A 15,757-nucleotide genomic window follows, 5' to 3' on the forward strand; every position below is an offset into this window, starting at 1 on the left:
GCTCATGACCATATGTAGCCATAGGCACTAGCAACCTTTCCACCTCAACACTAAGACCACTACATTTCTCAGTTATTACTGTCACTTTCACAGGATCAGCGACCTGGCAGTTGCGTGTACTGTAGCGGTACAGGATTTTGTGATTTTTGACCGTCTGTGAACATGACATGTGTCCTGACTGCGTGCAGAGAGGACAGTTGAGTTTGCTGGGGTTGTTTTCGTAATAAAAAGATGGTGGATGGACCACCTCCTCATCATCCGTACGTCCAGGTAGACGTTACCATACGATCTTTGTCGAGCGATTGAGACAAGTGGAGCCAGTATTGAGCACGGAGTGTATTCCGCCTCTGCCGCATGCTGTAACCAGTTCTGGAGTGAGTTTCGAAACGGGAAGGACAAAGAACCCCATCAGCCAGTAAGAGAGGGCATAATATATGACATAGTACGTACTGTAGCCCACCTACTGCATGTGGTTGTTATTCTTCATATTAAAGCAACGCTGGCCAGATTCCTTACATTCAGTGGCGGTTTTTCAACCTCAGCTTCCTGGTGGCACAAACCACTTACCAGGCTCCATGTTCTCTGCTCTGGTGGCACAAACCACTTACCAGGCTCCATGTTCTCTGTGCTCCAAGTGAAAATGAAGTGTGTGAATGAACAGACTGAGGGTAATTGTCTTTGGCAAAGAATGACACAGCAAAGCGTCAGCTCCGACCACGGTTCCTGCCGGGTAAAATGACTAATGCTGTCAGCGGCAGCTCACGGAGCTCATTGGTGCTAATTCTTTGAGATATTTGATGAGTACTCTGTGGGTGCACTCAGCCAAAATAATCACCACTCATTGGGAGTTATTGTGCAATTATCCATGTGCGATATGAACGAATGTATTGGGACACCTCACACACCTAAAGTGAGTGAAAACTAGAACGTATTACTCAAAACTCCGTATACAGAATGGTTAGTACGGGGGTGTCCAAACTGCCGCCAAAATGTAAAAATCTGCATTCATTTTACAAGAATTAATTAATTTTATGAGAAAAAGTCGTAATTTAATAATAAGAAGTAGTAGTATGAGGAAAAATAAAATCCTTTTAGAAGTTTTTAAGTTAAAATATTTTGAGAAAAAAGCAAAACAACGAATAAAGTTGTAAGTTTTGAAAGATGTAGGTTGAGGGCAAGTTACAATATTGCAAGAATAAAGTAAAAATATGATGGGAATAAAGTCATAATTATGAGAAGAAAATTTACAAAAAGAAAGTTGAAATCATCAGTTGTTGTTTTTTTTAAACAACAACAGCAGAAATGGAAAAAAACTGCATTGTAAGGAGAAAAAAGTCACAATTTTACAAGAATAAACTCATAACATTATGAGGAAAAATAATATGATTGTAGTAGCAGTTCAAATGTTAAAGAAACAATGTTATTTCATTTTAGCGTCTATATATTTTGAGCAAACAAAACAAAATAAATTTGGGTTGTTTAGGTTGGGTTAATAATGTTATGGGCCTAAAGTCTAAGTATTCTGGGAATAATGTCATAATATGACGAGAACAAAATTTACTACGATTGTTTAAGAAGAAAGTGGAAATATTCTGAATAATACAAAAAAAAAAAACAACAGAAAAAATGGGGGAATAAAAGACCCAAGACCGAAGTTCATGCTAATAAGTTGCTTTTTCTCCTATATCACAAAGCTGAGATGCAATATAATTGACTGGCGACCCGTCCAGGGTGTACTCCGCCTCTCGCCCGAAGTCAGCTGGGATAGGCTCCAGCATACCCGCGACCCTAATGAGGATAAGCGGCATAGAAAATAGATGGACGGATGGAGATTCAACGTATATAACTTCTTAGCATATGGTTTACTAAATATCGAAGTGGCCCTTGCATCATTTCATTTTTCAGCATGTGGCCCTCGCTGGGAAAAGTTTGGACACCCCTGGGTTATTAGAATTGTCTCTCGAGTAGCTGAGGGATTTTGTTACTTTGCAGCAGCAGCAGCAGCAGCAGCAGCGGTGTTGGAAGAGAGACTGAACTTTAATGTGCATGTGATTAAAAGAAAGGAGGAGAATGGTGTAACTTTTGCCCCACGCATTAAGCATTGCTTTGTTTACATTGTGAGATAGTGTTTTCCTTTGGTCGGCCATCGCTTCATTACACTTTGTCTCTCGCTGCTCTCGGTGATAAATCGAATGAGTAGTTTGCTCGCTGTGCTTGGCCGGGCTCCAGGTTATCACAGTGCCTCATTTCCCCTTTACTTATTATTAATGCAATAGCTAGCTTATGTGCAATGTCTCAGCCACATGAATGGTCATGGTAAACATCCATCGAAGTAGATCCCTTCCTGTTTTGTTCCTGAATGGCACATTTCTGTGTTTGTTTGTTTTTTTTTGTATGAACTTCTGGATGAATCTCACAAGGACAAAAAGCTTTGACTTATTTTTCTTCTTTTTTTTCTATTTTTACTTACGAAAGGTCACAATGAGATTAAGCATCTCATGATGCCTTTCTGCTTTTATCTGCCTCTGATCAAGTCCATTTCTTTGTCATGTTCAGTCTGTTTTGTCTGAATAGAATGTGTACCTGCAGGCTGTGTGCATGTGTGTTTCATATGTTGTTGTGTTTTGATGCTATCTTTTATCAAGCACTTCAGTTGCAAATGCAACTATCCATTTCCTGTTCTAAAAATGCTCGACATGGATACAACGGCTGGCCAGTCTGCTCCCTAATGGAGGTGATGTGACAAAAAACGGTTACCGGTATTCAGTAGCTTGTGGGAGATACAGATACTGGAATTTTTTTAAATATTTAGTTTATTTATCAATATGAGTATTTACTGTAGCACCAAGTTACAAGTCAGATTTGTCTGCATCTTACTATAAAACATGTAAATCAAATCTAACCAGTAAACCTTGAAATACTTATTTATAAATGGAATATTTTCGCAGTCTGAGCATAGAAAACCTGATTACAACCTTCTAAATACGTTTTTTATTAGAGAAATGAAATAAATAATAAATGAAATAACATTCCTATAGTCACCTTTACACTCATATTACGCAACATAATAGACATAATAACAGAAAATAAGACGTATTAAACATAAATAAGACTCACGTGTAAGGGAGAGCTCCTTGTTGTTTTGCTATGGACAGCGTGCTTTCCTGCTGTGGCTATTGTCCTGTCAATGTAACATTACTGACACATAGTGACCAGGCTAGAATACTACATCACGTCTTTGAATGCGTCTTTTGAATGTCTGATATTTGTATGTTCATTCATTTAGCCACTTTTACGCCTGAAAAGCCTTAATATAGGCTAAGAATATGTCAAATTTGCTTAAATGTGCATATGTTTTACTAATAATAGGCCATAGTCAACCACGAAACAGTGATGGTTTATTAATTAACCGTCAAAGTTGCGAGGGACGACTGCATATAACTACTGTCAATAACTAAACACACAGCCATTATTGTCAAAACACAAGTGAACATATTTAAATGTTGCCTAAAGTGTTCATATTTAGTATGAGCACCATGGTTATCAAGCACTGACTTAATCCTCTTGGACCTAGTATTCACTACAGCTTCACAGGTTTTACTGGAATCCTCCCTTCAGAGTTGGTAGATGCTAGACACCTTGCACCCACCGCTGCTCGTCTTCACCTTCAGCTTCCTCAGCAAGTCAGTTGTCACCTTAGAGGTGTGTTTGGGCTCCTTATCATGTATGGAAAACGGCCATGCAGCCCAGTTTCATAAGGGATCGTGCTCAGAATGCTCAGCTCTCCAGTGCCGGCAGCACTCATGCAGCCCCAGACCATGACACTCCCACCACCATGCATGGCTGTAGGCAAGAAACGATCATCTTGGAGAGCTTTCTCAGGGATTGCTCTCACGATGCTCCAAATGGAAATGCACACTACTAGAATGCGTGAGTTCATTTTCATTGCTTGTTCTTTTCTGTTTCTCCTCCCAGTCAAACCAGACCCCCCTGAGCGAGTGACAGCGACCCCGATTCGTTACAACGCTCGCAGGTTGGAGGTATCCTGGCAAAGTCCTGCCACCTGGCCCGACATCGACAACTTCCCTCTGAAATACTTCCTACGATACCGGCCTCTCATCAAGGAGCAGTGGCAGCATGTAAGTAGCACGGGAAGTAGCGTGGGAAACATGCTCATGTAAGCCATTAAACAACACAGCGTTATTTGGAACTTGTATGTGTAAAATAAATAATCCGATAGTCTACTAGATTTTCTGTTTACCATCTATGGTCGCTATCAAGATATTTGAAGATAAATATGAAAGAATAACCTTTTCAAAGACTGTGGTTATCAGAGATAGGATCCAACCGTCAACTCTAATAGAAGCTTGGGTGGATGTTACTGCCTCTGTCTCTTTTTTTTTTTGGAGGGGGGCTTCATTCCCTGAGGCTAGTCTATACTAGAAGCATATGTGCCCACTAAAGGATGAAAGGTCTGTCTACTGGGGTCTAGTGTTGCAGCGTTATTATCATGCATGTCATTGCTTTGCAAAGGCGTTATTTCAAACACTCGGGTTACAGTCGCTCTCACATACACACTTGTACGAATAAAAGGGAAAACATTTCTCCTCATTATGTCTTTTCTGCACACTTTTAGTCCCCCCGTTGTTGCCCTTCAACACTTGTCCTGCCTCACAGCAGTGATATTTCCGTCTGGCTCATTGCTGTTCTTAATGTTTTGTAAAGAAATGTTTCAGCTCTCGTACACGTCCTCAGTTGTTGTACCATGTTGTGGGTAACAAAGTATGAATAAAGATGTGGACGGACGATACTCGCAGCATTGCTTGTTTGGTCAGCCATGTTGGATCACACACCCAACAGCAAAACTCACAATAATTAGTAGCCCAAAGTGGGGTACACGTACCCCCAGTGGTATGCCAGCTATCACGGGGTATGTGAATAAAAAAGGAAATTATCACCGAACACTCACGATTACGAGTGCGTCTGATCGGCTCATAGTGCAGAGCAGAAAGAAGGAGACAGAGCATGAAGTTCTTCATTACGACGGGGCACGCTGTTTGTTGTCGCAACGACCTCAGGATGCAGAGACAGGACCCAAGTGCATGTAAAAGGCTTTCATTTCTCCAGTTAGCAGGGCAGAAAAACCCACAACACCCACAACATGCACCAACAAGCACAAAGCATGTAATGCTCCGACAAGGACCAATCCTACCGGCTCAACTAAATAATCAAAACACAAATGAGCGGCAGGTGCGTCAGAACAGAAAAGTAAAGGCAACCGAGAGCAAGGCGGAACAAAACCACTGGTTTACACGATACTGCGGGATCCTGCAAGGCACGTTCATTTGGCAAATTCAAATGAGAATGTTACACAAACTAGTCCCTAGTCCCCGCATCAACAACAAGTTCCATCTTGGCGAAGACATAAAAAATCAAGGAAGCTAATGTTGCAAAAGGTGTTAACAAAATGTTGGCTTGCATTGTTTTCTGCATGTAAAATTATAATTACTGTCTATAAAAACTATTTTTAGTACGTGCAGCGGATTAATTGGATTTAAATTATATCCTATTTTAGGGGAAAAAGTGCTTTGGTTTTTGTATATTTCTGTTTTAGTCTGACTTTTTGGAACAAATTCATTGCGAAAAGCGTACAGTACATACTTCACTTTTCAGAAGCCCTGGAGTTAAATACAACGTGTGTGTGGATTTTTGCCTGAGTGAGTTTACTGCTGCGTTACATCAATGAGTTGGTATCATCAAACCAGGATGCCTCCTGGTAAAGGCCGGTGGCATTGATTATCTATAAATGCATTAACAGATGCAATACACATGTTTGTGATGCATTGGTACCCCATGTAGTCTAATGACTTCCAGCAATACTGGTGTTTGTAGTTTGCAGTGGAGTAAAACTGCACTCTATTATACAGAAAGGTCTGTTTAAGATGTCCCCATTCTGATGCAACTAAAAAGAGTACAGTCACTACATCACTACATTACAGTTTTTCACAAATTAATTAATTAATAAATGATTGCTGTTTTGAAATATTGAAAGAAAGTCATATGTAGTATTCTGGTCATAATGTTACATGGCTGAGAAATAGATTACATTACCTTAACACTCAGCATGAAGTCAGCCATGGCATGTCCAACATGACCGATTGAAAAAAAAGTTCTCCCATTCCATGTGGAAGTGGTACATTTTTGGCATTGTCCTTTGTCCTTCTTCCCGACTCTTTCTTAAGTTTAGAGCAAATCAACAGGAGGCTAACTATTGTAGTTAGCTCGGTAGCTTGCTAGATACTAGGAGCGACAGCCGTCTCTTGTGTCCCTGCAGTGATAAGAACATAAAGATGACTATAGTTATGTTATTTATTTTAAAAATGTACTTAGAAAGTTTGTTTTGGATTTCATCTGACCTTTTTGAACGAGGTTCCACTGTAATATTAAAAACATCACCTCAGATCCCGAAACACGCTGGAGTCCACTGATTGGTCAGCAGAGGATTTTTGTAAAGTGTCACCAATCATGGAACACCAATCCAAACAGGAATATGTTGCTGTGAACTGAATGATCTGTGGTGAAAATGTGGCTTCGTAGTGTTCAGTGTGTACAGTGTGAACAAACCTACATCGTAGTACAACAAGCAAAAATTGCCCTTATTAAAAGCATTTTTCCCCTCTGGCTCTGTTCCCGCCGACTCACAACTTTTGCAGGCGGTTTGAATGAGAAAACATCAACATCACATCTTTGTGGCTGGAACTAATGATTCAACCTGACACACGCACTCGACCACCAGTCAGTCCTCATGAGAACTGATGCTTAACATCCAAAATTCCAAAACCAAAGTCAATGTTTGGATTGGTTAAGAGAACATGATTTGAAAATTGCATAAATGCAGACAATGACAGCTGGAAGTGGCCGGCTTTTCCTCTTTTGTGGTTATCTTGGACAAAAAGCAGAGGTTTTAGTTTTCAGAGAAGTAAGAAGTGGAAAATACTGAGCCCGTCTGGGCTTTTATTAAGTGCTGGTTTTATTCTGAGCCCCATGGAAAGCACGCAGTCTGTTTAAGAGATAGATGATTAATCTTTATGTGTGCAATATGTGGACAGAGTGAAAGGACAGCAACCAAGTGTGCTGTTTGTGCACGTTTAATAACTGCTGGGTTGTTTGTGACGTCACAGGCTCAAACAGATGGGCGGCAAACGAGTGTATTCGTGGCTAGAAGTCATGTAAAGCCAGAGCGTGAATGCCACATACACGCTCTGTTCTCGCATGTCTAAATCATTCAAATGAAGACGTTATTACACTCATTGGGAGTTTGGCTTGGGGCTCATACTTTGCCAGACAGCGCAGCGCAACGATGAAGGACACATACAAGAATGCATTCATGCAGGCGGATTTGGTGTAAGAACGCAGACAAACATGTCAGCGTTCATTTTCTGATTGCAACACACCATGCACACTCGTTGGATTGGCGCAAATTATTTCAACGATGTGCACAATTACATTGCACAAAGATACAGAGTTTGTATGTGGCCATATTCATTGTGTGCACCCCAAGTGCCATAGCGCAAGTGACAGGGATGGATGCATGTAGCACATGCATACATGTTAATTTGATAGCCCCGTCCCAGCTTGAATTTGCCTCCTTTTCTTGTAAATGAAGTGCTGTACTTGTGCCAATTAGAGCTTTGTAGGCACCAGTTTCCCCTTCCGCGGCAGACAGCCGGGTGAGAATGACTTTCACGTGTAGAATTCTCCAAAGTGTTTGGAGTGATAGCGGTGGTGTGATTCAGTTGGAAAGCATCCATCCATTCTCCGCAGCAATGAGGAGACAACGGGGCCCTGATACCGAGGCGATGGAGAATCAGTCTTAAGGTCAATGCAAAGGTTTTGGAGCTGAGATGGATGCACTGTATATCTAAGAAGGAGAAACATTTCACTGAAGAAGAGAGATGACAAGCACTTATAGAAACGATAAAACCTTTGATTGATTCATGTGACTGAGCAATGCAAAATTAAAACAAGTGCTTATTAAACTCGGGAAAGACGTGGTGGGATAAATCATGCAAAACTGAAAGTGAGTAATGGATCGTGGGCAGGAGAGGTACAGAGAGAAATGATAGAAATGTGCACAAGGGAAAGATAGTGATAAAATATATTGAGGAGCAGGTGCCAGAAACAGATAAATAGCGCGAGAGGCGACTTTGAAAGGGCATTTTTAGAGGCCATCAGTCAGAAGGTGTTTCACATTACAGGGTGATAAATGAATGGCTCAATGAGGAGTGAGGAGAGTGCAATGGGAAGAAGTTTGTGGATGCAGGCAAAAGAGAAACCACTCTAACAAAAACTACTCAGTGTGTTCTTATAATCATTTTGCAGCAAAGTGTAGGAAATGTTCTCATCTCATGGAGTGCGCTACTTGGAGGCCAACAGCAGGGAGCACTGTTGATTCAGGCACAGTTACAGAAGCCACCTGCTGTGATACAATCCCTTGTAGAGCGGAGTAGGTACCAAACAGTGGAACGTTATACAAGCGGTCCTCGGGTTATGGAGCAGTTCCATCCCTGCAATGCGTTGTCATATCTATATGAACATATAAATAGGAGGGACATCAAATACCGTCATAAAAAGACAAATTAAATGAAACAGTAATGAAGAAGAGAGAGCGCAAAAAAACAGGATGCTGTTTAGTTGTTACTGTTGCTGTCATAGGAGCACATCCTTTAACATGCTCAAGGATACACTCCTTTCTTTACTTTTATCCCTGGCTTATTGGCAAGAGGGGAAGCACTGATTCTGGTCTTTCAGTCAAATCACGAGCAACCTTCCCATCTCCATCATCAAACCGCTGATTCAAGGGTAGGCAAACCGCGGCTCCGGAGTAGGCAGCCCTCTTCAGCATCCTTGTTGTGGATCCGTTTGGTCATGACAGAAGAAACAACAAGGTTATTTATTAGTGTGATTATTATCTATATTTATATCTTGGTGTTTGAAGTGAAACTTTAACATAAAATATGTCAAAAATGTTTATAATTAGTCAGTTTAAATATGCGTCACATCCACATCTATGGCCCTTGCCTTTACCTGCAGGCGACTTCTTAAGCGTTCAATCAGCGCAGTAAGCTAACCATGAATACATTTTTAAAAATGCATAATTCATCAATATCAGCCACAAATGAGAGCCTACAGTCCTGTGTGAAGAGCAAAGTCATATCCTACTGTCAGAAACGTCAGAAACACAAGTCACATTAAAAAGATCAGAACACTAGCGTTTAAAAGGCTGTTATTTTTCAGAAAAAAACATTTATTTCAGCCCCGTCAAGAAATGTTCCTCAATTTATGTTTACTTTTTTAAAAGTGCCAAGCTGCAACTATATACTATATATATTTTTTATTATATTTATTACTATAATTATAATTATAATATTATTATAATTCTAAATTATATTATTACTATTATTAAAAGATGCTATTATAATATAAATTATTATATTTTGTATTATATTAACTGACTGAGTGTGTTTGTGTGGGTGCTGAGAGGACGGTTGAGTTTCCTGATGTTTGTTTGGCGTGGTTGTGCCCGAAAGCTTATGCAAGAAAGAGACTGTTGATCAACCAGCTCCTTGTCATCCATACAACGTCCAGGTAGACGTTACAAGCTTTATCCTTAATGATGGTCGGGACAGTCGAGTGTTGAGACCAAAAGTGCGGCCAACATTGGTGGGCGTTTCTCCTCCCTCTGAGCTTTTTATGATGTTCAATTTCACATCCAGGGTGATGGCTTAACACAAGTTAAAAGGTTAACTCATAAGTGATGCATAGCACATAGCGTATTCTTTGAGCGTCCACCAATATTCCATTTTTAATTCATGGGAGCGCGTTCATAACCTCAAATTTTGCCCCACTTGGTAGAAAGCAAAATAAAATGTGTCCTGTTGTTAGCAGTCATTGAAGAAAACATTATGTAACATGATCTGTTTTTCAACAACTGTACAGCCTGCGCACATTTTGAAGGAGACTCTCAGTAGGAAAGTATGTCATGACCACACAGTATGCTCAAAGAAAGTGTAAGTGTAAACTCCACTCACCAAATGGACAGCACATCCTCTACTCAACAATGAAATACAAACACATCTACTTGCCTTGCAATGTTCAATCAATCCAGTGCTGTTCCCCATGACCTGTTTCTAACGCTCTCTTCTCTGAGAAGTGGAGCCCAACTCTCCGAGCAATTAAAGCAACGGACCAGTCACTGTGATGAGAACAATTTCACATTGCTCAATATTCTCTTTGCTTTACATTATCAAACTACATCTGCCGTGCAGTAATTTCCCTTTGGGGGTGACGCTGAACTCCAGTCGACTGAAACCACGCACGTTCCCGTGCAGTCAGACGCACACAAGAGAGACACGCACACAAACACAGATGCACGTTGTGCTCGATGCTCGTAAGCATGTGCATAAATAAGCAAAAACAGACTCCAAAACGCATGCATTCTTGTTCGTCTAATTACAATGATTAATATAGTGCAATGTTTTCTGACTGTGCACGTCAAAATAGACAAGTGCTGCTACAGACTTTAACACAGTGAAATAAAATATGAATTTTGATTGAAAAGAAAATACACTGAAATAATGTGGAAGTCATTGAATTGCTCCTTATGGACAAGTTGTCACTGAGAATGCCTTTATTAAGGAGAATGGCACGTTCAAGGCAGATTGATGGTAAGAAGTTGTAATGCAAATCGCTGCTGACGGTCGCTGTGCCGAGTTGAAGAAAATCAATGGAGGACTGAGGTTATACACACACATCATGGTAATCCCCACAGACCGTGCAAATATGCCTCATACAGGCTGTGAGCAATATCAGAGACACATCCATCCATCTTCTTCTGCTTATTGGAGGTCGGGTCGTGGGGCAGCAGACTAAGCAGGGACTCCCAGACTTCCCTCTCTCCTCGGCTACGTCGTCCACATCCTCCCAGCGGATCCCGAGAGGTTCCTAGGCCAGTTGAGAGACACGGTCACTCCAACGTACTATGGGCCTTCACCTTGCCCCGAACATCTCCCCGGGGGGGTGTCAGGGAGGCCCAACCTCATCTGGCTCCTCTCAGTGCAGAGGAGCAGCGGTATTACTCCGTGTTTCACCCGGATGACCGTGCTTCTCACCTTAACTCTAAAGCCTAGGTAACAACCGGACGTACGTTTTTTTGGCCCTGCGATTTTTGGCGTTCCCCAAATCGCTGTGGGGGGGTTTTTCATGGAGAACGTAGTTGTGGTGACCATGAAAGAGTAAAATCTCAATGGAGGACATACAAAATATCTGAAAGTGCATTGGCCGCACAAATTACGTATGTGGGGTGCACATGTGGCAGAAGACACACATGGGAGTCCGAAAAAATTTAGGTTTTGCCCAAACCTGACGCCAGCAAAACATTCGAAAGACCAACGAAGAGCTTAAGTTTGTTTGACATGACAAAGAACCTCAGTCTATGGCCCATATGACCGGTTGTGACCTACGCTTAAGGGAAAGCCCAGCCAACCTACAGGGAAAACTCATTTCGGCCACTTGTACTCGCGGTCATGTCCTTTCGGTCACTACCTCATGACCACAGGTGAGGGTATGAACATAGATCGACCGGTTGCGTTCCATCTTTCCCTCACTCATGAACCACACCCCGAGATATTGGATATACATTGGATTTGATCCGCTGCTGATTTCACCTCCTTACATGAACAATTTTTGGTAGTTTTATTTTAGGAGAAAAAATATATTTGATTGAATGAAATAAGCATTTGTTTCCTCAGCAAATCTTTTCGGCAAGCACAGATGTCAGATGTTTCTTGCAGCCGGTCATTACTCTTTACAGATACTTTACAAATCCGGAAGGCTTTGAGGCTGTCACTTGGCAACTAGAAATTGTAGCTCCCTCCACATATTGTCTATGGGATTAAGGCCCAAAGACTGTTTAAGCCACTCTAGAATTTGTGCTTCTTCTTGAGCAACTCCTTTGTTGGCTTGGTCATTCTCATTCTCATTCCACGACCCATCTTCAGTGTTCTTGTCCAAGATTCTATGGGACATGACCCCCGTTCATCAGCCCCTCAGTGCAATAAAGTCTACCAGTACCCTGGGGATGGAACCAGCCGCAAATTGGAATGTTTCCATCTCCATGTTTGTCCATGTTTTATCTTGAGGTCATACTCAGCGTTTATCTGCCTCTGAGCATGGTGAGTCCCGTTGATGCCAAAAAGATAAACAGTCATATAAAGAAATAGAAAGAGATACACAGTGGTCTCTTTATCGCTAAGTTTCTTTGGTTTGGATCAAATACTTACTTCAGTCAAATACAGATTCATTTTCTCATATGTTTTTTTTCTGGATTTTTACATTTTTATTTCTAGAGTACTGTCATAACATTACGTGAAATACGTGAAACTAATAACACGGGAGGGTGCCAGGTAAAACGGGCAAAATACGGTAGTTTGACAGGTACGCTGTCGGCTACACCTTCCTCCTCCCCTTTTTTCACTTACAGATATCAGGCTTATGCCACATGTTCCCATCTCAGCCATCATCTTGTCATCCATCCATCCATCCATCCAATCCATCTATCCATGCATTAAGCCAGTTATCTAAGCATCCGACCCTCAAGACATTCATCTGTCTCTCTGGCTGCACATGATAAATGTCTAGACCTTGATTGGGGAAAACATCCCATCAGAAGGACACTGGCACAGACACATCGTTTATCAGGCGCGTCCATGCTATCACACGTGAAAGTCATCATCGTTTAGCTTGGCTCTAGAAACATATCAAAGAATATGAGTTTTTCTTTACGTTCATCTCCAAACTGTGAGTGTTTCCAATGCAAGTTTGCTCTCTGGAGTTTCTTTTCTCTGTACAACACCGGCTGAGTTGTCTTGCAGCACTTTTAGCTCCTGATCATGTCTTATCAGCTTCTGCTTTTATCATGCATTGGTTTGAAATACAAATCCTTCTGGCCATCGCACAGAGGTTCTTAGCTAGTCTGACAGGCCTACGCGTCTCCAGAAAGCAGTAAGTATGTAGATGCACATTCTGTAGCGTGCACAAAATTTCACAATTTCTAGTTTTTACTTTCTATGACAGCATAAGTTTTCCATCAGTAGCTTTGGTACTGTGTAATGTGTGCGCCTCTTATCCCGCATAATTAGGGAATTCATAGCCATTATAGTTCACCACCTTTTTGCATTTCATGACATTTACCGCGCCCATATCCGTTTCTTTTTCATTTTTATTAGCCTTACTCAGTATAAATACCACTGTATCTATTTTTCATTGTATTTTTCTTCTTTTTCTTTCTTTCAGCATTTGCACATTCACTGCATGCTCTGATTCTTATGATTAGTAGTAGTATTATGAGTATGGACACGTACAAGTACCAAAAAATGTGGAACCTCGGTTTTCGTACGTACCAGTTTTTGGAAGACTCGGTTTCGACAACAATTATTGCCAAAAATATGTCTCGGTTTTTGTACACTGCTAGCGTATGGCCAAACAAAGATTCCACGCATTGGCGACTCAGAGAGGTTCTTTTCAAGTCGGGACACTATAGACAGATTCCGGACAAGGAACTTTATAATGTGTGTTTTTGTTCATAGAACATACACAAAACGATGAACACTCAGTTTCTGTCTCCTTTCGTCCTCCTACTAAGCAATGTGCGCCCTTTCTGTGTTATAATTTTTTTGTTATATATATATATATATATATATACTGTATATATGTAAATATATATATTATTTCCTATTCAAAAAATTGCTTGGGTTTGTGTCCGTTTCGGTTTTCTTTGGACCTTTTTGAACAAATTAATGACAAAACTGAGCTTCCACTGCACGGTTGAGGAAAGTGGTGTTATCAGTCCCAGTTTTTTGTCATTGGCAAGGAGTGAAGACTGCCTGCTGTGTGCGAGTACAGTAATCCCTCGTTTATCGCAGTTGTTTGGTTACAGTGATTAGTTAATTTCAGCGAAGCAGGATTCTTTATATATAAAGTGAATATTTTTGTAGTTAGAGCATAGAAAGCCTGTTTATGACTTCTAAATACGGTTTTTAACATTATTAGAGCCCTCAAGATATGAAATAACAACCCTATGCTCACCTTTACACTCCTATTACCCAATATATTCGCCATAATAAGAGAAAATAAGCCATTTTCATGTGTGTTGCTTTAAATGTGATCCCCAGGGGAGCTGAGTGGGGGGAGGACAGGAAGTGACGTCGAGGGTTCAGAGTTGAGTTTTAGCTTGGTGTGGGTTACGACCGCAACAGCAGCCCGTGTTAGGGATTGTTGTGCCCGTTGTGAGATCATTGAAACCTGCAATGAAAGCCTGTCTGGTGCTTGTGTGTCTCATCCAGCATTACAGTAACATTACTGACAGCTAGTGACCAGTGTAGAATACTGCATGCTGTATCACATCATAGCGTCTTTGAATGTGTCTTCTGAATGCCATTTAGCCATTCCTATGCTTGAAAATGCTTAATTTAGGCAAAAAAAGTATTATTTTTTATTATAATTTCACTATTTTTTTTACTAATATTCCTAATATTCCGTATTCAACCACAAACAGCATAAATGTATTTTTAAAAAACTGTGATAGAGTGAAGCCAGAAAATGTGCGGCGTGAAGTGGCTGTATGATGTTTGGGAGGAGTGACAGGAGCCGTGCGATACCAAAACATGCTTGATATAAAAAAAAAAAAGGTTATCGCCCTTGACATGTTTCTGTGTAACATTTTGGAAAACCAGACTTGATGCTGTGTCAACTTCACAACTTGCACAAAACTCAAAAGATATTTTTGACCTGCTGGAAGGTTTAGCTCCCTCGAACAGTAATTGCTGCCTTGGTGAATTGGGGGCTTCAAACAGAGAGAAATAACGTCTAAGAAATATCCCCCGGACCTGCCGTTTGTGTGCACACACATGTGCATGTATACGCTACTATATGGGAGGGTGCTGGAAAAATGGGAGCTGTCAGTCAACGTAATGAGACCAAGCTTCTCAGTGTAAGCACACACATACACCCACCGAGCGGCATCGGGCCAGTGGAAGTGCCATATAATTGGGTTTCCTTTCCAGGACAACAGACATGCTCACTGGATTAGATCTGACCACCGACGCCAATTCCCTCCATGTCTCCCCCACGCTGCTTTTCCATCTTGATTTTACTTTCTTTGCTTCTCTCCTTTTTAAATAATTGATCCCTAATCTTCTACCTTTATCTCTTTTATTTGCTCTTTTGCTTATCTAATTGTCCTTTTCCTCCTCTCTGGCTTTATTACACCAAAACGTATGGCTGTAAGTACTGTGCAAAACACTAGCCCGGCTTCCCCTTTTTTATGCTTTCACAGCATCGCTGTAAAAAGGAGATGAAAAAAGATGTGAGGAAAGCAAAGGGTCACTTTCTTTCTCATAGTTCTTGTGCAATCTCAGAGGAATGTTCACATTTCCTCTGTGCCCCCCTTCTTTGTCTGAAGCTTTTGGCGAGTGTGTGTGCGTGCATGTGTGTGTTGCGAGTGTGTGGGCCATTCCTTCTTTATTCTTTTAGACGGGACTACATAGGATTTGGCTCAGGTCTGCTATGTCCGCAGAGATTTCCTGTCAGCGTTCTTCTCGCTCACAGTTCTCAGCCAATCACCTTCAAAGCTTCAGGGATAATGATCCTCTCTCCGAGCAAGAAGTCTACAGTATATACAGCCGTACCTCGCTTTCCG

At 41.2% G+C, this 15,757-nt stretch overlaps 1 protein-coding gene across 2 annotated transcripts in view; it reads left to right on the top strand.

Moving 5' to 3' along the window:
* Positions 1 to 15,757, top strand: part of cntfr (ciliary neurotrophic factor receptor) — a 267,316-nt gene that overhangs the window by 232,225 nt on the left and 19,334 nt on the right. For both annotated transcript variants that reach the window (XM_054757802.1, XM_054757803.1), the window contains exon 7: positions 3,976 to 4,139. In XM_054757802.1, coding sequence (XP_054613777.1) covers positions 3,976 to 4,139 — 164 coding nt within the window. The remainder of the gene's footprint in view (positions 1 to 3,975; positions 4,140 to 15,757) is intronic.

Source organism: Dunckerocampus dactyliophorus, chromosome 17 (assembly GCF_027744805.1).
Source record: "Dunckerocampus dactyliophorus isolate RoL2022-P2 chromosome 17, RoL_Ddac_1.1, whole genome shotgun sequence".
Taxonomy (NCBI): domain Eukaryota; kingdom Metazoa; phylum Chordata; class Actinopteri; order Syngnathiformes; family Syngnathidae; genus Dunckerocampus; species Dunckerocampus dactyliophorus.